Below are 25,995 nucleotides of genomic sequence, written 5' to 3'. Positions count from 1 at the left end.
CTGTTCCCAATGTATGTCTTAATAAATAAATGATACCAGTTTCTTTTTTGTGCTTAGTTCTCTATCCTCTCATACTGACTTTCCTCCCTTTCAGGCATTTTGACCATGTAAGTTCTACAAAAGACACATATGCTTTTCCTTGCGTCCATGTTTCTTATACCACACAGTCGGATCCTACTTACTCCTCCCTAACTTCTGTAGATGATGCATGTGGTCATATTTGGTCTCATGGATCATACCCATAACAACTGGAAGTGCTCAAGCACTGATTTTATATGCAAACACATTCCTAAAATCCTGCTCTCCAAGGTACTTATATGATGGTTTGGAAGGAATACTTACCGTGCATTGGAGTCTAACACTGAATCAGCACTGAACACTCCATATGTGTGAGGTAATGTTAGGCCCATTTGAGTAGTACATTATAACAAGAATGCACAAAAGTGATTTGGAGTTTTGTAAACTACTAAGGAAGAAAAGGTTGTAAAGTCTTAGAGAAAAACGCTCCTGCTTCTCCTCATCGCCTATCAAAGGACCAGGAAAAAAAGAAAGTATTGGTATCAAGAGTTTCCCTTTTATTCTGAAAACATAGTCTTTTTATGGGGCATTTCCTGAGCTGAGCCTTAACCAGTTTGCATGTATGTGTGTTCTGTTTTTTTTTGTTTGTTTGTTTTTTTAACATTTTATTAGGGGCTCATACAGCTCTTATCACAATCCATACATATACATACATCAATTGTATAAAGCACATCCGTACGTTCTTTGCCCTAATCATTTTCAAAGCATTTGCTCTCCACTTAAGCCCTCTGCATCAGGTCCTCTTTTTTTTTTCCTCCCTCCCCACTCCCCCTCTCTCATGAGCCCTTGATAATCCACAGATTGTTATTTTGTCATATCTTGCCCTATCCGGAGTCTCCCTTTCCCCCCTTCTCTGCCGTCCATCTCCCAGGGAGGAGGTCACATGTGGATCCTTGTAATCAGTTCCCCCTTTCCAACCCACTCACCCTCCACTCTCCCAGCATCGCCCCTCACACCCTTGGTCCTGAAGGTATCATCCACCCTGGATTCCCTGTGCCTCCAGCTCCCATATGCACCAGTGTACAACCTCTGCCCTATCCAGTCCTGCAAGGTAGAATTCGGATCATGGTAGTTGGGGCGAGGGAGCATCCAGGATCTGGGGGAAAGCTGTGCTGTTTTGTTTTATGGCCTTTTGTTGTTTATTTCTAGGTGCAGGCCAGTTATGACGTGATGCGCTATGAAAATATTTTCTTCTTACTATGGGTCCTGGAACAGCTTCTTCAGAAGGAAACTGAGGAAGGAAACACGTCAACTCTAAGGCATGATGACCCAGAAATACAGAAATTTCTCCAAAAACATGACAAAACTATTTTCCACCTCTCCGATGCATTCCCTTTGTTCTCCTTTTACTTTTGGAGACTGGGCATTCTCTTTAACTCAGTAGAAACAGAAACTGTTGAAAATAACTCACTTCCTTAGCAATTTAACAGATACCAGAAGCATAGTAAAATTGAATGTATGAAGAACTTGTGTGTAAAGAATTTTTTAAAAATATTTTAAATAGCATTTTAAATAGATTGCTAAATCACTATTCTGATTTAGTAGTTAAGCATACAGGATATGAGTAATATTTCTATCTCAAAACCAACTGGTTCCAGTTGAGAATACCATATTCCCATTTACCAGTATCTTACAATGTCTTTCAATATCATCTAGCAATATTATATTTTAATGTGCCTTTAATTGTCTAGCTCATTAAAAAATACAAATTTTGTAAGGTTTTTATGTGAAAAATGCTAAAGGGTAACATGAGATCTTCCAGTTGCTTTGCTTGCTTTATTGACACATAAATTGTTTCAAATATGTAACTGTAAATACAATTTTTAAATGTTAAAGGTTAAAATTAAAATAAATGCCATTTCTGTAAATTTTTCCTACCTACTTCCCCTTACATCATTACTTATCAGCATAGAAGAGATATTGGGAAGAAGAAACTTTTCAGCATGTGGGAACCTTGTGATGGTGAATGTCATATAGACAATACCTATGTCAACTACTTTTTGAGGTTGAAAATTGGTTAAACTTTAAAAGTTAAACTAATTGCTTAAAATCTTCTGTGTTTATTTTTCAGTAGATGTATATCTTGATTCTGTTGATATGTGTTATATTTCTATGCCTGTTAGAGTGCAGCTAAGGCATATATAATTAAGTACTTAATGGTACTTTTATAAATTCTAGCATCTGTCCAGAAACTCACTGTATACTTATTAAAAGTATTGGCTGAATTTTACCATTTATGGTTTTATTTAAATTATCAATTATTTATTTTATTTTAATTATCAAAATTATAATCAACTTAACAGGTACATTTATTTTTTAATTAAATGCTTTTATTGGGGGCTCTTACATCTCTTATCACAATCCACACAATCATCCATTGTGTCAAGCACATTTGTACACATGCTGCCATCATCATTTTCAGAGCACTTTCTTTCTACCGGAGCCCTTGATATGAGCTCATTTTCTCCTGGCCACCCTACTTCATGAGCCCTTGATAAGTTATAGATTATTGTTTTCCTATCTTATATCATCCTCTGTCGCCCTTCACCCACTTTTCTGTTGTTCAGCATCCTGGGAAGGGGCTATATGTTGATTCTTGTTATCAATTACCCCTTTCTGCCCCCACCATCTCCCCATCCTCCTGCTATCTCTACTCTCATTGATGGCCCTAAGGGGTTTACTGATCCTGGATTCCATGTTGCGGGCTCTTATTGGTAGCAGTGTGTATGTTCTGGTCTAATCCGATTTGTAAAGAACTAGAGGAAAGTTGTGTTTTTCATCAATGCTATACTGCTTTCTGACTGGGTCGTCTCTTCCTTGTGACCATGCTGTGAAGGGATGTCCAATTGTCTACAGATGGGCTTTGGACATGCCCCTCCCCCCTTGCCCCACACACCCCAAATTCACATTGTGTATGATTTTATTCTGGGTCTTAGATGCCTGATACCTTAGATCCCATCGACACCTCATGATCACACAGGTTGGTGTGCTTCTTCCATGTGGGCTTTGTTGCTTCTCAGCTAGATGGCCACTTATTTATCTTCAAGCCTTTAAGACTCCAGACGCTAGATTTTTGATAGCCAGATACCATCAACTTTCCTCACCACATATGCTTATGTACCCATTTGTCTTCTGCGATCGTGTTGGGAAGTTGAGCAACACAGAACACCAGACTGTTAGAACAGAGTTTTGAGGAAGTACTTGAGTCGAGGTCTGGTGTCCATCTGCAACCTTAATTCTTAACATAAGTACATAAAACCATTCCCCTCTCATTATATATAAGTATGTTTACATGTGCGCATGACTGTATTCAGACCTCTTTAAATATCCTTTGCCTCCTAGTTCTTTCCTCTATTTCCTTTTGCTTTCCTCTTTTCCCACTATCATGTTCGGCCTTCATTCGGCTTTAGTAATTTCTCGCTGCTACATTGCCCTTGATTAAGCCCCATTAGGCATCCTGTGCCCTTCTCAACATTGATTATAGGTCACTTGTTGTTCCCTTGTCCCTAGGTTGGGTCTCCAAAGTCGTTGTTTGGGATTTCATCGCTTTGCTCCCCTTGCTGCTCTGTTGCATGCCCTTGGTGTTTCCCCTCAGTGTGATGGGGTCAGATCGGGCACAATTTCCGCACTGTGTCTCCAGTGTTGTTCCCCGAAGCGTTATGATTCAGTGAGGGCCACCAAGTCTCGTGGTGGGGCCGGCCCTATAGTCCCCTCTGTGGATTGTCTGCTCTGAGCAGAAATATCGTCCTCGGGGCTTGCAGGGCTAGGAATTTCTTCTGTGTTCTTTAATCAGATGTGCGCCTCTCCCCAAGTTGTAGCTTCAGTGCTGTCCTCTGAAGTGCAGTCTTCTGGTGGCTGGGGGGCAGGGCAGAATTAGGAGTCCACATAGTTGGGATTGGGGCCATCCTTCAGACCTTTTTCTTGGTTCCCTGGTACATGCTGGTATGTTGCATTCATGCCTTGGTGATCTGGATTGAAGTCTGGTATCTCGCTCCCTCTCCTGCAGAGATATACACAGTAGCCTCCCCTTGGGTGGATTAGTGCTCTTCTCCATCCCCTACTTGTGTCTTTTTTTTCCTCCCCCTCTCTTGCCCCTCCTATTTAGTTGGCTGCCATATGTGCCCCTGGATTGGGTTTGGCCCCTGCCACAGTACCTGGACCTCACCACAGGAATGTATGTGTATAGTAGCTTTTCCCCTATGTCCCATTTTTTAAGCTTACTTCAGCGGATTCATGTTGTACTTGTCCTTTTGTGCTTGGCTTACTTCACTTACCATGATTTCCTCCAGTTCATCCCCTGTGGCAACACACCTCATGCGTTCATCGCTGCTTTGTAGGGAGGCGTACCATTGTATGTATGTACCACACTTTATTGATTCGCACATCTGTTGGTGGGAATTTGGGATGTTTCCAACTCCTTGCAATTGTGACTGTGCCGCAATGAACATTGGAGCACAGATGTCTGGCCGTGGTTTGTTTCTTGCCTCTTCTGGTTATATGCCCAGTAGAGGGATTGCTGGGTCATGTGGTAGTTCGATTTCCCTAATGGCTGTACATACCTACAGGTCCACCAGTAGCGGACGAGAATTCCTATCTCACCACAGCCCCTCCAACACCTGTTGCTTTCTGATTTTTTTGAATTGGGCTATCTTTGAGGTTGTTAGGTGGTATATCAGAGTTGCTTTAATTTGCATTTCTCTTATGGCTAAGGATCGGGAACATTTTCTCATATGTTTATTGGCCATTCAGATTTTTGCCCCAGTGAAATTTTTGTTCAGGTCCTTTGCCCACCTCTTTAGTGGCCAGTATTATAGAGTTTAGTAACAAGGCCTTTGTCTGATGTGTCTTTGCTAAAGATGTTTTCCCAGTGTGTGGACTCTCATTACTCTCTTGGTGAATACTCTCAATGTACACACGTTTTATCTTCATTATATCCCACTTGTCAATTTGTGACTCAAATGTATTTGTGTCCTTCCCTGTTTCTGATAGCCTATGTGTTCTCTGTGTTTTTTAATGCAGTTTAAAACAGTATAAATGTGCTTTATCAATTATTTTTGATACTGTTTTTATAATCACTACCAATTCTAAATGCCATGAGTCTTACAAAAGTATATCACTGATTGTTTTGCTAGCTAAAATGCTTTCTACAAAAGACAAAGGCCTTTTTATAGTACCTGCCGCTCAATGTAACCTGTGAGTCACGTGCTGCAATGTAACAAGCAAACAGAATCTCTGGGATGCATGCGTAACTGTTTTATTTCTCGGATGCATGCAGGCCGCTTGAGGCCTAGCTGTCTCCACCGAGCTCTCCAGAGAAGTGTGGCTCGAGCTTACTGGGGCTGCTGGTCTAAGGCCTTTGCAGGAAGTCAGGCTCTGGTCTGTTCACTTATTCTGGAAACGAGGGTACAGAGGAGCTAGGGTTATCCTCATACTGATGGCAAGAACATACGTGGAACCCGTGATGCCTCTTACGGCGTAGGCTATCAAGTGCCAACGTAGGTCCTGGCCCAAACACACCAACTGCTCAAGCCCAAAGACAGGGAGCACACTCCACCTCGAGTGGGGGCTGTGCAAAGTTACATGGCGAAGGGCCTGGAGAATAGGGGCAGCCATTTACACCACCACAAGTGCCTGCGGAGAACAAGAATGATATTCCAGATCCTCAATTAAGGGTTTCCTAATGGGTGATTCCTAAGAATTTCACTTAAATCACGGCTTGATGACCCATACAGACTCGCCTTCACGTGATATCCCCCATCTTCTGGGCGTGTGGTAACTGAAGGGTGTTGATAAATATAAATGTACCAGTAACAACCCTTTTCTCCTCACTGCGCCCGTCCTCATAATCATCTGCCAAGACGCAAATATCCCACAGTTTCTTCATTTTAATGATCGCCGAGTTTCAAGGTCATAGAATTAAAGTAAGCGTATTCGCTATGGAAACCCACATGGGATGTTATAGCATCGTGCACAAAATGAAGATATATCTTCTTTCCATTTGTTATCATTTTTATGTAAGCATTTAATTTCCGTCAAGAACCATGATGCATAACCTTTCCTTCGCTTCTGGATAAGTGTATATAACTTTGACTGTACAGTCAAGTGAGTATCCGGGTCTGGGACACTGCTTCGGAGGCACATCTGACCTCTTCTGCCTCCACAAGAATCCAACTCCACATCAGCCCAGACATGATTCTTGGAGGGGGCTGGGTAAGGCACGCCCCACCCTTGAGCTTCCTCTACCCTATTCTGACACCAACTAGCCCCATTTCTCTGCTGAGATTGGTCACCCGTTCCAGTGGCCATCCAGAACTCAATCAATACTCAAAATTGTGAGGGTGTATTAGGGAAGTTAACAAGTTACAACAAGCCTTGTCAGAAAACATTCTCAGCTGCTCCTTCACGTGGGCAAGCATGTCTCTTTCTTTGCTCCTCAGCTTCTGGGACATTTAGCCACTTGGACTTTTCCTGGCTTAAGCAAGTATTACAAAGTTCTTTTAGCACTCAGAAATGCCCTGAGGACACTCCCCTCCATGAACCTACCTCCTGCCTGAAGAATGTCCGCACTGCTCTTTGGAGAAGCCCTCAGCTCGGCCTCAAGGCTCGGCTGTGTGGCCCCCTCTTCAGAAGAAGCTCACACACACACTGCTCGTGGCTCTTCCGTGGTGTAGGTGAGCTGCTTCTTGCGTCTGCGATGGCTTACTTTACACTCACAGAGAGAGCAAAACTAACCCATAGCCTCCCCTGGAATGAATCTACCCCTTATTTGCATGCTCCCACCCAGTCATTTGGTGGAGGTCACAAAGGATATGGATAGAAAGCCATACCAAATAACTTCACCCTACTGCAGGTCTCAGTTTTCTGCTACAAAAAATTAAGATAAAATTGGGCATATGAATATTTATTTTCCAAGGAAGTATTCAAAGATAGAGGGTGGATAATTTAAATTAGAATAAAAGTATGTATAACTAGTATGACAATTTAGACTATTAATGTTGAACTTTGTAAGATTTTATTAAGAGATTAGAATTATGAATATGAATTAGAATAATGGCGGCAGGAGGAATCAGACAATGTTGAACTGGACGGAAAATAAAGCGAATAATGGAATGATTCTAAAAACGGCAGAGATCAAACAAATGATAATTGCTAATACTCAACAGAGTTTACTAGAGGACTGGCACTGATCTAGAACTTCCACATTGATAACTCAAGAATTATTTCTCTATTTTAAAAGTGAGAAACCCAGTGAAAGGAATATGAACACATTTAAGTTCGCACACCCAGGAAATTACCAAATTATATTTCACCTCTAGGAACTCTCTCTGTCCACACTTAGGAACCCTGGTGGGGTTCTCATTACGCTGCAAGCCACCAAGGTAGCAATCGACTCCACGAGCCACTCCGCGGGAGAAAGGTGGGGCTTTTTCACTCCCTTCAGGAGTACAGTCTCAGGACCCCACAGAGCACTTCGCTGTCCTGTGGGGTCCCTGTGGGCCAGGAATATGCATATCGTGAGAGGGAATTTGTTTTTGAGTTTTGATCCACATTCTTGACTACTGCACTGTCAGTCAGTGCAATGCAGACTCTCCCGCTACTTTTAGTGAAGCTCTCACTAAAAGTTTCTTTGCAATTGTCAGTTACAATTTATTCCCCAGGGTGAATCCTATAAAACAGAGGTTCATTAGTTTATTTTGAATTCTTCAGTCCCTGAAGACCAGCTGTTCTATATACCTCTACATTGTAGGGAGAGCATCATTGATATTTGTGAGCTTAACATTTTTATTCAAGACGCTTTAGGCAAGTTGCAGATAATCTTCAAAACTAATGTTCTGAAAGGTGCATAGCTCTCTGTGCAGGTGGGGCAGGGGGCCAATAATGCACCAGTCCTTGGTGCTATAGCCAGAAAATGAAATTTAATCGCCTTTTCCCTGGGTGTGTAAAGAGAGTCACTAATTCTCTTTATTATAAAGCTGATGTACTTTTAAGGCATAGTTATCATTGTCACGGAGATAAGGATGGTACAATTTTAACTATGTTTATAGATTTCCAGGAGGTCACATCACGGGGCTCAATAGTGGCAGCTTGGTTTATAACTTGGCTTCATTCCTTCAAATACTAAGCACCACAGTGAATCCTAACCAATTCTTTCCACAAATGATAACAATAAGAATAATAAACTTTGTCCTGTCTGATTTGTATCACAGGGCTTTATTTTAGAAATCAGTATATTGACTCAAATAGATAATTTATGTTTGTCAAAGAAAATAATTAAAGTGATGTTCACTTAATATTGGAAGTGTATATGGTTTTTAGTTTGAGACATTCTCTTTCAATTTATAGAATTTAACAACACTAATATCAGGTCATTGGATGAGTTGCTATTTAAAGATGTTGACATGATGGAGTATAACTACATAGGAATTGAATCTAACTTTTTTTAATGTTAATATGAAAGTCTCATTATAAAATATTCCTCTAAAGATTTTAAGAATCTTTACAAGTGGGAAGAAAATCTTGGTCTAACATGCAATGCCCAAAGGAATTCAATTTTATAAAGTATATGTGTGTTATTATCATTTTCTAGCATTTAATATTAAGTTATGAATAATATGTAAAATAATGAGAATTCCAGAACAATTGTGCTCATGAAGAACTTGTACATAGACCAAAGGGAAGTCATTCAAACAGAAAAAGATGATAGGACACGATTTACTATCAGGGCAGGCATGTGTCAAGGTTTTATCCTTTCACCATATTATTCCGTCTACAACTGAGAAAGTAACCAGAGCAGCTGGCGCACATGCAGGAGAAGAACAAATGTAAAGAAGACTGTAATCCAGAGTAGGCGGATACCCCAGCCGTGGTTTCTGAGAGCCTGCAGCATTTACTGATGGAGATCAAAGCCCGTACACTCCTCAATGTGGATTCCTCCGCAACACGAATGAAGCAAAGTCCTCACAACGGAATCAAAACCATGATGATGAGTGGAGAAAACGAAGTTACCAAAATATTTCATTTCACTTTGATCCACAGTCAACACCCACGATAAGCATCAGTCAGGTAACCAAAAGATGTATTAGGTAAATCTACTGCAAAGAGCTCCTTAAAATACTAAAATGCAAATATATCACGTTGATGGCTAAGGTACACCTGACCCAAGCCACAGCATTGTCAGTCACCTCATAAGCACGCAAAAGTTAGAAAACAGGTAAGGAAAACCAAGGAATTGATATCTTTGAATTGTGCTGCTGGCAAAGAATATCAGTTACAAGTGGGCCTCAAAAAGTTCATCGAAAAATGGAATTAAAAACTATTGGAAATTTTCCACAAGTTGTTTGGTTCCCTATAATACACCGTCTGCTACAAATCTATGCTGGAAGAATGACAGCCAGAATGCTCTTCAGAAGCTAAGATTGCAAGACGCCCTCTCTCCTGCTATGGGCATGTTGTCAGGAGGGAGCAGCGACAGGAAGAGGACATGCATGCTAGAGGGTCAGAGACAAAGAAGATCCTCAGTGAGATGCACTGGCACTAGCTAAAACAATGAGTTGGAATATAGGAGCAATTTTGAGGGTGGCATGGGACTGGGCATTGTCTCCTTTTATTCATAGGATCACTAAGAATGAACAACAACCTGACAGCATCCACAAACAAACAACATACACTCTCATTTTGTAATATTCTAATATATTAACCTGTTTTTCCCCATAGCTTTTTAGTTACTGGACTTCAGTTATATTTAGATCAGTAAGTCTAAGAGTTGGGTAGCCATTCCATTGGATCATCAAGATTTATAATTATCATTAACTTTGGTTATCTCTGACTATACAACTGTTGCTCTGAAATGTGGTCCTCAGACAAGTAACATCAGCATCACCTGAGAATTCATGAGAAAAACAAGTCCTAGAATCTCTCTTACGAATCAGAAATGATAGGGGTGGAACCCAGGGATCTGCGTTTTATCAACTCCCTCCCCAAAGTGTTGCTGATGCCTCCCAATGTTTGAGAATCAATGGTGCCATCGTTTTGACTGATTAGGCCCTCAAGGTGAATTAACGTAGTGTCTACAGCCATGGGCTCAAGCATAGCAATGTTGTGAGGATAATGCAGGAGTTTTGTTCTATTACAGGTAGACTCACCACAATTTAGAGCCTCCTCAACCTCACCTGACCACAATCATTCCATCATTCTAAGTAATGACTGAATGATCTTTTTTGTTGTTCTAAAAATTATGATAGTCTGAATTTAAAAGATATAAATTAATTACAATGTTCTGCATTTGTCCAATAAACAGTGATAATGGTTCATCTGTGATTTTCCCTCACCCTTAAATTGATATATTAGATCAGACTATTAATCGTTTCTCAAAGTATAGTATCTGTTGTATGCATGCCATTAAGAAATCTTTGTTCTAAGTATGTAATTTCTAAAATTAGCATATAGCAGGTATGATCTAAACTATAGCATCCTAGCATGTGTTTTTTATAAACACATTTCCATTATGCTATAGGTCTCAACCCTACAAATGACATTCTACCAGCTTTACATTCTTCTTGAATATAATACCCATTGCGATGGAGACAATTCTGCCTCATAGCAGCACTAAGGACGGATGAGAACTGATCCTTAGGGCTCTGAGCCTAATGCTTTATGGTACCAGGCAGCCTCATCTTTCTCCCACTACACAGCTAGTGGGCTTGAACTGCCAACTTTTCGTTTAGCAGTCTCATACTTATCCCATTACTCTAACAGAGCTTCTTCTGGAATATAATAAGATAGTAAAAATTTAAAAATGATTGTCTATTTTCAACTCGTGGGGATCACTTCATTCTACAATTTGGGGTCTTTGCCATGTTACTTTGAGCTCCAAAGAATGCCTAAAGACAGGACCACTGACCCTCGATGAGGGAACAGAGTGACCGCTGCTTGAAATACTTAAGACATTTTCATGAAATATTAATCATTTCAGGAGCTCTGGAAACCAGGCATTCAACCAGCCAACTGGGAAAAGGAAGAATTTGTCCTCATTTCTCTCATTAACACACTCAAATGCAACATTAATTTTATTCAAAGAAATCTAAACATATTGAAATTAATTCTAAAGTTTGAAAAAGTCTCCGTCTTAAATTTCATCTCCTGGTTTTGCCACAAACATTGGCAGAGATGCAATGAGGCACTGGGACAGCCTCTGGGCCTTCGCCAGAGCCCACTCCTAATGATAGTGACCTGGGCTTTTTTCGATGTGTGAGGAACCCAGCGGCCCTGCCCAGTGACCTGTGATGGAGCAGAGGAGCCAAGAAGCTTCAGCCACAGCTGACCGGGCATTTCACCTTCTAATTTGAAACACCCTAGAAAAGAACGAGAGGTTAAGGAAATGTAGCTACTTTGGTTCCCAAAAGTTGCGGGGACTAACTCCTAGTTACTTTATAAAAATAAGAGGAAGCCTCCAAATTACCAACGATATTTCCCCGCGAAAAGTATGATCTTGTGTCACGCGATGCTTCCCACGTATACATGCCCGTGCCTTTGCACTAGCACTTAATAACTCAGTAGTGCACACCATTGATGAGGTTCCTGGGCTAACCACGCAGAGTTCTTAGAATTGTTTTTGCTGATTCCTAATGTGATTATATCATTATAAGAAAGTCAGCCCAGAGCATTGAGCAAGCTGTCCAAGGTCACAGAGCAGAAAGAACAAGACCCGGACTCGAACACGCTGCAGGCAAGTGAGGGGACAGCCTGCCCTCTTCGCACTCAACATTCCAGCAGCTGCCGTGGTCCTCGCCGAGCGTCGGAATGAAGCTTTACCAACCGTGAACCTTCAGTCTGCACTCTTAAAATGCAGATGCTGTTAGACAGATGCTTGTGATAATTACAGTGGTGGGAGATTTTCACACTGTTAAATAATATTAGATGATAGAAATGTTCCCTTATATTTGGAGGAATTTTTAAAAGTGCAGCAAGAAGTCAGAGGTTTCCAATCGGTGCATTTGTTTAGTGAAATAGGTATAAATTCTACTCGACTATCTGATTATTTTGTAAGCCAGGGTGAGTAACACTTTCAGAGGATAAAGCAAGTTAAATCTCTCAAAATACAAGGATCAAGATCATACATCCGTATATGGATTAGACTTAATTCCTAAGTCTTAGACATGGAAATAAATAATGCATGTGAAGCATATTTTCCCTGTACTGACTCCAAAATCATTCTTTCTGAAGGGCATATAATGAAAGCTATCTCCATTGCATGATTAGAATTCAGCACTGTGCTCTCGTTGACAATACTTGCCATTTCTAAACCATTTTATGAAGTAGAAGGAAAATGTCTCCATGACACGTTATCTCACAGGAGAAAAACAATTAAAGAATTAATTTAAATAATCACATCATTTGAATAAATTATGTGACTGCCACAGCTGACCTCCTCTGGCTACACAAGGGAAAGGGAAAATCCGAGTCAGAAATGCCTCCACCCTCTGTCATTCCCTTCTGCTCTGCCACCTCCGTGCTTGCCACGGCGCTCGACTTCTTTGCTGGGTTTGCTAATCTGCTGCAATGGCCACACAAAATGTAGAGACAGTACACTCACCGTTATGGGGTCTATTAGGTGTGTTAGTCTCGGCCGACTCGAAAATCCACAGACTATATATGAGAGAGTTTTATGTATAGGGTAAGTGTACATCAAGAAAGCATCCCAACACAGGCCAATCCAAGTCCATAAGTCTGATTTAGCTCATATGTCCGACATCAATCTACAAAGTCCTCCTCAAACTCACAAAACACACACAATAACACCAAATGCAGGAGGATCACAGGCCAGTGGGTAGAAAGTCTTTGAATCCAGCGGCCGTGTAAACCTCTCAGCGCTGGCAGGGGGTCTCCATGCGGCATCTCCAGCACCCAGGGCTGCATCAGGGTAAGTTCACGTGGCTTCTCCTCAGGGATGTCACAGGAAGTGAGCCTTGCCAGCTAAGGCTGCCACACACTGGTCCGGCCATCAGGGAACAAGAAATCAAAAAGCTAGAAAAATGAGGCTCACTGAGCCATTTCTCTCTCCACCCTTCAATTAATCCCACATGTGTTTATCGGTCAGATTGGCACAATAAACCTTAACTATCTCATTAGGGAAGGTGAGCAGCCAGGATCAGCCACATGCTTTGTTATCCTCTACCTGCAGGGAGCAGGAAGGCAGCCTGCCGATTCACCTCCCTGCTCTGACCCATGGTCTCAGGGACTTGGTTCTCTGGTGTCTCTGGTCTTTGACTCTGTCACACTAGGCAGAGATTGTGAAAATGCTCACCTGGTGGTTCTTATTTGATGTTCCCAGGATCCCATCTACCTGGTTCTGAAATTGTTTTTTATAGCCAGGGAAATAGCAAAAGTGACCAATCCCAAAGTTATAATCCTCTGCACCTTATTTGCTTGGTCGCACGCAATCATTGGTGAGAGTTACAGAGAAAGGCTAACTCACTGCCATCAAGTAGAATCATACTCATAGGGACCCTATTGGATGGGGTAAAATTGCCCTGTAGATTTCTGAGACTAATTCTTTTTATAGGAATAAAAGTAGTCGTCTTTCTCCCAGTGAACAGACCAGCCATCACCACTCCACTGCCAGAGCACCCAGGAGAAAGGACAGAAGAGCCGTGTTGAGAAACTCTCCACACTCTGTGAAGCATTCCCAACATTTTTCCCAAATCTGAGGAAGGAGATTCAAGGACATCTAGAGAACGTCTTTGTCAGTCATCCCTACGCTATGGTTTCATTCTGAGCGTCTTTCTGCGTCTGTGGATGTGACCGGAGAGGCTGTAGGAGGCCCAAGGGAAGGGGGGAAGGGGTGAGGAGCACAGCACCGGAGGACATCGTTGGCCAAATTATCTTCTGTCATTGAGCCAGTGAGATCCTTATTTTCTCATAATCATATGTGTTTCAGTTTTAAGGGGCTAAGAACAATGTAAAAGTGTCTTTTGCTGCCAAAGTAATCTGCTTCCTTTGGAGGTGTGCAACACAGACTACATTTATCAAATGGAATGACACAGCACTGAGAACTTAAATACTACCCCGCATTTGGAATAATCCTTTTAAATGTTCTTTGTGGAAGGAAAAGCAGCCTGAAGGGGCGATGGCCCGGGGGTAGAGCTCAGCTTGTACGGATAACGTCCTCCAGTGAACGTCTCATAGGACAGCCCTGCTCCTCGGGACCAGGAGCAGAAGCATCGTCACGGAGTCCATTCCTCCGTGCCACTTCCCTCACCTTTTCCTCTTCTGTGATTTTCACGTTTCCTAAAACTTTTCCGAGTTAAGACCTGTGCGCATGCTTTGTACTTCTAGAAAATCTCTCCCATCAACTCCTTGGGAATCCGAAAGGCACTAGGCATCACATTCTTGGCTTTAACTGGACTTGGCTTTAAGAGCCCCTCAGAAGCTCCTTTTGATTGAGCTTTTGGGTTTTTTGGAATGAAGACAGCCTATCAAGTCCAGCCAGTGTGTTTGTGGGAGAACTTGTCAGTGGCCATTCACTGATCACGGGATTGTGTTCAAACATTCTCTTTGGAATCAGTCTATGCATGCATAAGCTAGAACCCTAGCAGCGATCTTTTTTATTTAGCTCTGCACACACGCGCGCACACACACACATGCACACACACCCATGAATAGGTTAAAACCACCGACTTTTCACTTAGAAGGCAAACATAAGACATTTACACTATCTAGAGATTGAGTTTCCTTACAAGCCTATACAATAGGCAGTTGTTTTTCCTATTCTCCTCACTTTTACAGATGAAGGAGTTGAGTCATAGACTAAAAGACCTGCCCAGCATCATACAGGTAGTGATAAAGACCAGAGGAAATATATATATATATATATTTTTCATTTATAACCTCTGTTTTAAGTATTCTACATCAATTTTGGTCATGCGTGGATCCATGGTCAGTGTTCATAAAAGCTGCAGTTGAGATCAAAAGACTTGCTGCATTCGATGAAGCGCAGGAGCTCTTTAAAGTATTGAAAGGCAAGGATGCGACTTTGAGGAATAAGGTGGCCCTGAGCCGAGCCCTGGCACTTTCAATCGCCCCATGTGCACGTGAAAGTTGGACATTGAATAAGAGAGATCAAAGATGAATCAATGTGTTTGAATTGTGGTGCTAGAGAAGAATATTTCATGGAGCATGGCTGCTAAGAGGACAAACCTCTCTAAGAAGAAGCCTGGGCAGAGTGGCCCTTATTGTCAAGGATGGGAGATTGGTCTCTCACATGTGGCATGTGTGTCCTGAGAGGCCAGTCTGGGAGAAGGGCGTCACACTTGGTCACACGGAGCGGCAGTGGAGAAGAGGAAGCCCCTTGAGGAAATGGGTTGATGCGGTGGCTGCCGTCTGGGCTCCGGCAGAAGTAGAGACATGAGGATGGCACAGGACTCTGGTGCAAAGGGGCCCTAAGGTCCAGAACTGACTCGATGGCTCCCAAGCACAGTAACAATACACAAATTCTTATTGACTTCATAGCTTAGTCATGCTGACATCTGATGCATTCTTGCTCTATTACCATTTAATATATGAGGGTGTTCTGACAGAATGACGGGGTAGTTAATACAGTCCAATGCTAACTATTACATGATATCCTTTATTGGGAATAATGGACTCGACCTCTATTTCTTGCCAGTATAAAAGATGTAAAAGGAGTTACTTAAAATAGAGAAGAACACTAACTTATGACGATCAGGAGTAAGAAATAAGGTTGTTCTTTATTACTGCATCATCTTTCACAATCTCTGTTTACACCACGGCTACTTCAAACCTTTTATAATAAAAAGCCCTTATCTCAAAAGGTGAGTGGTTTTTGCTCATGGTTATTCTTCTTAAAATTGAGTGAATAATTCCTAGAAAAATTTAAAGTGTGTTCAGAGAGGTTGCATGCAAGTATTTTAATCTAGATTTTCTTCTTCAAATGGGATATTGGAAACATACCAGTAAATTTAATCAATTATGCTCAAATGAGAGCACAATTTAACAACTCTGAATGACTTGCATCACATGAAATTTCTGTTCAGAAGGAATATGGGAAACTAATTATAACATCAAAAACCACATATATTATAGAAGTGATATTTACAGCTGGAGAACACTTTTGAACTTACCCCAAACCAAACCCCTTGCCATCGAGAAGTTTCTGAATCAGTGTGGCGCTTCTCAACAGGTAGAACAAGGATTAGACCAGCCTCCAGAAGACGCAACATGATTCGGCTTTGACTAGCTTACTTTTTGAAAATAAAATTACTTGCATCCTGGTCATTGGGAAAGTAATTAACCGGGTGGCAACAACAAACAAAAAGGCCTATGTGTTGATTACTTTATATTCCTGACAACATGAAAATCTGGAAAATCGTGTTATTAAAACAAAGTGCAAAGATCTCCTCTGAAAGCAACTTCTTTGGAGTAATGGAATAAACACCTAGGTATTTCGAAATATAAGTGACTTTTTTTATATACAAGTATCTCTTACTTCTTAAATGTTCACGTAACACCACTTAACTTTTACAAAAGACCTACATTAGAACTTGTTTTGGCTAACTAAAAGAAATGATTATTTCCACTCCTTCCCCACCCCGCAAAAAAAGGCAAAAAGTGAAACTAGCGTTCAGTTTTGCTTCGTAGTGAGCCACTAAAAAGGCAGCGTGCACCTCAAGCACGTTTATCCAGGACCTGCACGCAGACTCTCACATCAAGCTGTAAGCCATGTCTGTGAACACTAGATGTTAATTCTATTTTAGATTGTATGTTTTATGGTATAATTTATTAAGATATTTGGGGGTCTAGAAACACTTCAACTAATTCCCATACAAAATAATGGTTATTGCTTCTTTGCTTTATGCCACTTTGGTTTATAAAAGGTTTCACAGGAATATTCTACTTTCAAATAGTGAGGGAAATCTGTATAGCAAATATGGATAAGTATTCTGTTTCCAGAAACTTCACTTCTAAGCATATGCCCCCAAAAGCCCTGCATATGTGCAAAGGGAAGGAATATTTATTATCAGGAATGTTCATAGCATATTCATATCAGTAACAGAAAAATACCAACTGCCCATCAGTTTGAGAGTGGGTGACCAAATTATGTTATGTTCACTCAATGGAATATTATCTAGCTGTTAAGATTAAAGAACAACAATGATATATAATCATATGGAAGGAGGATAAAATAAATCCCAAAAGATATAGGATACAGTTGTTGGCTTAGCTTATTAGTGAATATTAATGTAATCGAATATGTAAAAAATCAAATTAAATAATGAAATCTGATTCACAATTATTGTAACTCCAAGTTAGTAGAAGGCAGGAGAATGGGTTAGCTGAGATAGACCAATGGTTGCGTTTAGGTTATTGTCATGGTCACAGACATTGTTGGAGTTCATGTATGGGTATATTATTATAAAAAGATACCTAATAAAAAATAAATGAAGAAAGAATAGAATGAGGAAAGAATGGACCAACCATTGTTGTCTATTGTAATTCAAAATTGATGATCATAATTAAATTATATGCTTCTATGGAACAATAAGCAAATATATCAAACATTATTAAAAATCCAAAATGCAAAATCTTGTTCATAGAATAAGATTTCATGGTAAAAACAATGTACTCAACTCTACTTCTTTGCAAATTCAAATAAAAGGAATCTAAATGCATACTACCATGTCTATTTGATCAGACAAAAATTTCATTCACTAAGTATTTTAAATTTTTACATAAGTTGCATGAATTAAGGTTTATTTAATTTGATTAAATACTTCATCCTAAGACATGTGCAGCTCAGATATTTTAGCCACAAATTAAGGACAGTGGCTGACCTATGAAGTGGTCTCAAGCACTCTGATTCTATTGTGACATTGATTTAGAATACAAGAAATGAAGACTACATTCTGCCATTGAAATTCCAATCAGGAGCTAATTGGGAATAAATAAGTGTATTTGCACTTCATATTGAATAAAGCAATGTTTAATGCTTTATTGTAAAGCAAAGTCTTACTTTCCCCCTAAAATGTAGATTTTGTTTTACATGATGCTTCTCTCTTAGGGAGAACTATTAACTTCAAAACCAATGAAATGATGTTTGGGAAGCAAGAAATCCCTTTAATGTATCATATTTAAAGTCCTTTAACAGTTTAAGTTGAGAGTCCGTTTACTACCTTAAACTGAAAGAACTAAAGAAAAACCCAAGCATTTAGCAGCATTAATTGAAATATTCTGAGAACAAATATCAAATGATGCAGGCGGCATCCAGGGAAGATAGAGAGAATACACAGAATCATGGAACCAAAAAGAACCAGCTGGATTCTCCCATTTCAGGAGGCAGCATCTGAGCAAGAACCAATGGCACAGAGGGAAGAAGTTTAAGCTACAATGAAAACACTAGCTAAAAATGAGGCTCCAGGATTTGGTGAAATAACAAATATTCCAACAATCTGATGAAGCACTGGAAACACTCAATGGTCTCTGCCAGAAAAGTTGGACAACAGCTACTAGGCTGACTGACTGGAAGAGCTTCATATTTGTGCCTATTCAGAAGACAGGAGATCCACAAGAATGCTCAAACTATAGAGCAACATCACTAATACATGTAAGTAAAATTTTGCTGAAGATCATCCAACAACGGTTGTAGCAGTACATTGAGAGGGAGCTGCCAGAGGTTTGGGGTGGATTCAGAAGAGATCATGCAGCAAAGGTTATCCTTGCTGGTGTCAAATGGATCTTGGCTGAAAGCAGAGAATACCATAAAGATGGTCACTTGTCTTTTATTGACTATGCCAAGGAATATGACTATGTGGATCCTAACAAATGATGGATAGCCTTGAGAAGAATTGGAATTCCAGAACAGTTCACTGGGCTCTTTCATAACCGGTGCATGGATCAAGAGGCAATTGTGCAAACAGAAGAAGACGGGTGTGCATAGCCTAAAATCAGAAAAGGCGTGTGTCGGAGCTGCATCCTTTCACTGTTCTTATTCAATCTGTACATTGAGCAAATCTTCAGAGAAGTTCGATTATATAAAGAAGAACGTGGCATCAGGAGTGAAGGAAAAATTGGAAGGCCCTCAAAGAGATGGACTGACACAGTAGCTGCAACAATGGGCTCAAGCATAATAACTTATTGATATAACAATAGGCTATATTAATTAGGACCTGTACTCATGAAAATGTGATATGCAGATGACTTTACCTTGCTGGCTGAAAGTGAGGATGACTTGAAGTAGTTTCTCATGAAGATGAAGAATTGCAGCCTTCAGTATGGATCACAACTCCATGTAAGGAAGACCCACAGCCTCACAGCAGGACCAATAGGTAACATCAGGATAAGTTAAATGGAGAAAAGTTTGAAGTTGTTAAGGAGCTAGTCTTGTTCGGATCTACACTCCGTGCTCATGGAAGCAGTAGTCAAGAGATCAAAAGGCAACGTTTTGGGGGTAAACCCACAGCACAAGACCTCTTTAAGGTGTTGAAAAGCAAGGATGTTACTTTGAGGGCTAAGGTACAACTGACCCAAACTATGATATTTTTATGGCCTCATTTGAATGTGAACCTTTCACATTGAATGCAGACTGAAGAAGAATCGATATGTTTGAATTGTGATACTATTAAGGAATATTGACAGTATCATGAACTGCCAAAAGGATAATCTGTCTTAGACGAAGTATGGGCAGAGTGCTCCTTAGAGACAGGTAGCACAGCTTCATCCTCCCTACTTTGGACATGTTGTCAGTAGAGACTAGTCCTGAAGGACAACATGCTTGGTAAAGTCAAGGGACAGCAAAACAGGGGAAGGCCCTCAATGAGATGGATTGACACCGTGGCTAAAACTATGGGTTCCAGCATCAGAACAATTGTGAGGATGGCACAGGACGGGGCAGTATTTTGTTCTGTTGTGCACAAGGTCACTATGAGTTGGAACCAACTTGATTGCACCTGACAACATAACAAGAAATTGTCTGGTGAAACTCTTACTAGTATTCCCTATATACTAACAATGGAAATGACTTATTCTTCTGGTTCTAAACAAATAAATGTGAAAGCATAGGCTGTGTTAATTAGAAACTGTATACATGAAAATGTCTTAGACATGAGCTCTAAGCAGCTTAAGTTACTCTACGTAGGCAATTATTTTACTTTCTCTGTGTTACCTCCATCATTTATATTATAGGCCATCTCCCAGATACCACACTGATATCCTTCAGTATAATCATTTACATAATAAGCAAGAAATGTAAAATATGGTTTTGTTTAGCAATTGCCTAATATTGGAAATTAAAACCTGAGTGTTCTGAGAAAGCTTTATCTTTGTTCATTTGTTTGTTTTATTTTCTTTGCAAACACGTAAGGTTAGGTATTGATAGCTTGGTTTGCTTACTAGCTATTGCTTGCATGGGACTCCATTAGCACAGTGTTGTTGAGTTATATTACCAAAACAATATGTGTTGGTGTTCTCACCTCTTTATCTACAGATGTAATCCCGTTTAAGAATGAGCTTTTTGTTAGGACAGTATGATTATATCAGTGTGGTGTGTGCCCTAAGCCTAACAATTTAGGAATTAGAAAAGGAGCAGATGACACAACACAAGCCCCCAAACAGCAGTGGGACAAAGTATACAGTGCATGAAGACTGCCAAGCACGGATGCAGGGCACACCGAGACTGAGACAAGGGTCTTCTCCCAGAATCAGCAGAGAGGCCTTCTAGCCACACTTTTAATTTCCTAAACTATGTACAACATAAATTTGTGTTCTTTGTATTTACTCATCTGTTGCACTTTTGTTATTGCAGTCGTGTTTCCCAAAGTGTGTGATACCATCCCCTAGGGCAGTGGTTCTCATGCCGCGCCCCTTTAATACAGTTCTGCATGTCGTGGTGACCACACCCAAACATCAAATTATTTTTGTTGCTACTTCATAACCATAATTTTGCTACTATTATGAATCAGGCAACCCCTGGTGAAAGCGTCATTGGACGCCCCAAGGGTCATGACCCACAGGTTGAGAACCGCTGCCCTAGGCTATGCTGGAATAATCCAGAGAGGCTGTAAAAGCAGGTACTTAGGCCATAGCCTGGATTATGCACACAACTTTTTACACAACTGGATTACAGTACGCAACTTTTTCATTGTCAAAGAGCACTGAGTAATTTTTTTTTTTCTGAAAAGGGGACAATTGTTGTCGCCAGGTGCCATTGTGTCAGTTCTCACTTACAGTGACCCTGTGAACAACAGCGTGAAACAGGGCCGGGGTCGGTGCCATGCTCCCAATTGTTCTCATGTTGAGTCCATTGCTGCAATTACCGTGCCAACTTTGTGGGGGGCCTTCCTATTTTCAGCTGCCCCTCGACTTGAGCAGGCATTAAGTCCCGCTCCAGAGACCGTCTTTCCCAACAGCATCCCTAAAGTCCAGGCTGTAGTATTAGATAATGACAATACCCAATTAATGGTATAGTTGATTATATCAAGGTGCTACATATACCTTGATACTAATTTGGTGCTTGGATTGATGGTCTTGACAAAATTTGTAGTGATTCTTCAGTTGCTCATGGTATCAGTGGCAGGTTACAGTACAAGTTTCCTAAATTCCTTGAGTTCAATTTGTGACCCCAATTAAACATTTAATGACAAATACTTATGGATCATTTCCCTAGGAGATTCCTCATACACAAAGAAGGAATTATCAAAGCCAGATACTAGTCTTTCACTCCGATTATCAGATCTCTTTATTTTCATGTAAATTTTGCCTACATTTTAACATGCCTACATCTTTTACCCTCAAAAAAAATCCAAATTTTTATTTCAGTTCCTTTTCTCATGATGTTATAAATAGAATGGCCATGAATGATGATCTCTGCATGAACAAAGGGTGACTGTCACAAAGGGAAAGAGAACCAAGTAACATCAGCTCAACGCCCACTTCTATGAACTGGAGGCCAGGCATGCCGTCACCACCCAATCATCTTGTCCAAGTCAGACACCAACTGCTTCTCCCACACGGAACTCTCAGAGCACATTCACAATTGCGAGCATAGTTCTGGAAGTTACAGCTTACAATGAAGGGCCAGAACCGCCCAGGACACAGTTAGTGCAGGCAGGAGTCCTTCCCTGTAGTCATGTCCACAGTCACACCTCTCACTCGTCTGTGGCCTTGCAGCTACGCCGCCCTTGGACCTATACCTGCCCAAAGGAGTGTGACAGAGTCATTTTAGTGCTGCTGATAAATGCCAAGGGGCACACCAGTCCAAGGGATATGATCAACTCCTGGGGCTTCTTTCTTGATGGCAGTGAGATCCCTGTTCCTGCTTATGAGCTGACTCACATTAAACACAGAAAGATGGCAAACCTGAACAATTCCATTCTTAGAGTTTCATGCAACCTATTTTTATGATACTCCTAGTTATTTGATTGAAGTTACAAGGCTATGGCTAGGAGATCATAGCAAATAATTCACTGCACCCAGATTTTGACATTATGAGAAGATCAAGGCCCGTCTAGAGCAGACATTTAGTGAAATTGATGCTGCATTTCTGATGCTGCGCCACGACTGGGCAGATGTGTTCTAAAAGTGAGACAAAACCAAGCTCAGTGCTTACAATTAGAGATAACATCCAAATAAGCTTAGGAGAGGCTACTGCCACTTCCAACACAGTAGCCATACAGTGGCTACTTAAATAAGGAAATGGATGAGATCAGTATCCCTTTAATAGGAACTAGATTCCTTATTATTTCATCTGAGAAAGGATAATTGTGTTACTCTGGGTAAACTAGGGAAACAAATCCACAAAAACTCATATGCATAAGAGAGAGTTTTATATAAAGGATAAATGTACATTAAGAAAGCATCCCAACCCAGTGCTGTTCAAGCCCTAAGTCCAACATTACTCCATATATCTGACACCAATCTACAAATTCCCCTTAGTCTCACAAAACACACATAATGATGTCAACTGCAGGAGGAAAGCTGAATCAGCGAGTGTGTAAGCATCTCAGTGCTGGCAGGGGTCTCCACATGGCTGCTCCAGCACCCAGGGCTGCATCGGGGTAGATCCATGTGGCTTCTCCTCAGGTGTGTCTCACAGGAAGTGAGCCTTGCCAGCTGAAGCAGGGAACTGCTAAGGCAGCTGCACCCTGGTCCATCAGAAAGTAAGAGACCCAAGAACTAGAAAGGCGAGGCTCACTGAGCCATTTATCTCTCTGCCCTTCAATTAATTCCAAGTGTTTATCAGCTAGGTTGGCACAATTAACCTTAACTATCTCAGGAATATTTTGGATTTGTATTCTAACAGGGGAAAAAATGCCCAGAGAATTCTAATTAGCCTAGCATAATAGAGTTTATTCCTTAAATTACAATCTGTGGACTCTGTCAGCTAATAATTAGAATTATTCTAAGTATCAAACAGGAAGTGATCATTGGTTATACTCTTAATAAATACAGGCCTCAGCAGCCCTGGTGGGGTAGTGGTCATATGTTGGACGGCTAACTACAAAGTCAACAGAAACCACTAGGCTCTCTTCATGAGAAAGAGGAAGTTTTACTCCCATAAAGATTTATAGTTTCAGAAACCCAGAGGGGAGATCTACGCTGTTCGATAGGGCCTCTATTAGACAGAATCGACTCATGGCCAGGAGCCTCAGACTCCCTCAATAATCACTTTACCCCCATTTAGTCCTAGAATGGTTGTTAATAAAAGAAGAACTTTAGGCCCCTAGCCAGTAAAATTAACCAGGTATCCATATCTCATATTCAAAGAAATTCCTGGGTATTTTTTGTTGTCTAATATAAAGTTATCTGCACAAATACCATATATCTCTCAGGAGAATAGCTAACACGTATTGACTACTTAATATAGGTATTAAGTTATTCAACCCTGTTATAGTTAAAAGTCTGTCCACTACACTAGGCCAAAATTCTCAGTGATTTGGCAGATAAGACATATTAATTCCTAATGATGAGATCTTCTGTAGGGTGTGGCCTACTTCCACTATAAATGTGCACTGTGGGAAAGCCTCCTTGCCTTTTGCTCAGTCTCAATGCTGCATCTGGCTTGTCATCTGACCTTCACCTCTTTGGACTTAAGTGAGTAGTCTACTGTCTTGCCTGTTGATCCTGAGAGCGCTCAGCAACCTGTTATCTGATGAGCTGGCCTTGGTTTCCTTTGGCTTTGCAGTCTGAAGATTGCTGAAGGACCTAAAATTTTGAATTCATCAGCTCCCTCAGTCAGGAGAAGCATCCAGCCTGACATCTTCCCCACAGACATGGGACCTGCCAACCTCAACTGTATGAATCATTTTCTTAAGATAAACTTCTCTGGACACACACATGCGTAAACTTTACTTGGTTTGCTTGTCTAGAAAAGCAACCAAGGCTTTAAAAATTCCACAAACTCCATTGGAATCAGGAACCTCATTTCAAAAACCGAACCCCGTTCTTCAGAGGACTACCGAGTACAAACATCGCCATGCTTTTCAATAACACTAAGATCCGTTTTCTTAATATATAAGGGTTATCCCCTTCAAAAGAAAAAGCAACAGAAAAAGCTCTGTGTTCGGAGCTTTTGTAGTCTGCATCTGTCCTGCTAGGTGAGCATCAAGCAACTAACTAAGTTAGTATGCCCAGTGGTGTCACTTGGGAAGGTTCTCTCTGGTCACAGTTTTTTTTTTTTTTTAATAAAAGGCGAGGCTCACTGAGCCATTTATCTCTCTGCCCTTTCAATTGCATCTCATTTTTTTGTGATGAGAACAGTGTGCCGCTGAAAAATTTTGTTTCCAGCTCAGGAAAAATTCTGGGGAACTGTTGTGATGTTGAACACAGCTTATAAGGACAGTGATATGGGAAAAACTCAAATGCATGAGTGGATTCCTTATTTGAAAAAAAAAAGGTAAAATGTCCATTGATTCTTGTACTGGATGTCCATCAACTTCCAAACAGACAAAAATGTTGACTCATAGTGCATTTGGAGTTTGTCCCACCAGGTCAGACTGTTAATCAAGCTTTCATTTAGAGGTTATGAAAAGATTGCATAACAGTGTGCGCCAAAGAAAGGCCTGATGTGTGGCACATGGGGGACGGGGTTTGCCACCATAACAATGCATTGCTCCAGCAGAGGTGAAGAAAAAAATGAAAAAAAAAAATGAGGAAGGTGCTGCCAGCCAACCAACCAAATGAGTTTTCAAAATGTTTCGGTGTTAAGTGTTTTGGAGAATACGTTGAAGGTGATAAGATTGTTTTGTAAAAAAAAAAACTAAATACATAACTTAAAAAAATATTCCTTTTGTTGCTGTCACCCCCTCATATGTCTTAGCAATAGCTGCATGGTATTGTTGAACGTTCTCAAAGAACCTATTTAGGATTTGATAGCCTTATCCATAAAATATTAAATTTTAAAATGTTCACCATGTATTGATTTTACCTTCTACTTTATCTCCAGGAAATTGATGATCTTTTTATTTCATTCAACATAGGCCATCCCTGGGCAGAGAATTACAACCATTCTAAATGTCTGAGTTAGCACTAAATCAGGGTTCTCTTCAGTTGCCAGTATAAATAATTGCAAGTTTTTCTAAAATAATACGTCTCCTTAAATAGCCTAATACTAAAATATTTCTTTGGTTCATTTTACTTATATAAATTTGAATAGCATTTAAAATTATACTGAAATATTTTAAATTATGTTTCTTAAAGGTGAAGTTGTAATCATAACCTTGGAATGCTGGGAAGTGATGACAGGACTATAGGTAGGAGAGGTTGGGAAGGTTATGGCATGGGCATGCAGAACATTGACTTCAATGATAAGGTCATACCAGCATTGGGTTGCTCATCTCAAGGTCAGAAGTTTGAAATCACCAGCCACTTGGTGAGTGTTTCTACTCTGGTGAAGAGTGAGGAGTTTTG

At 40.6% G+C, this 25,995-nt stretch overlaps 1 protein-coding gene across 1 annotated transcript in view; it reads left to right on the top strand.

Annotated features, from left to right (window-relative positions):
- The window catches only part of MEI4 (meiotic double-stranded break formation protein 4), a 169,442-nt gene extending 167,945 nt beyond the window's left edge, over positions 1 to 1,497 (top strand). Inside the window, exon 4 of the mRNA XM_075554039.1 lies at positions 1,228 to 1,497. Within this exon, the coding sequence (XP_075410154.1) occupies positions 1,228 to 1,497 (270 nt within the window). The remainder of the gene's footprint in view (positions 1 to 1,227) is intronic.
- Positions 1,498 to 25,995: the final 24,498 nt, after the last annotated feature.

Source organism: Tenrec ecaudatus, chromosome 7 (assembly GCF_050624435.1).
Source record: "Tenrec ecaudatus isolate mTenEca1 chromosome 7, mTenEca1.hap1, whole genome shotgun sequence".
NCBI lineage: Eukaryota > Metazoa > Chordata > Mammalia > Afrosoricida > Tenrecidae > Tenrec > Tenrec ecaudatus.
The sequence above is the reverse complement of the archived record's forward strand: the minus strand, read 5'-3'. Positions and strand labels throughout refer to the sequence as shown.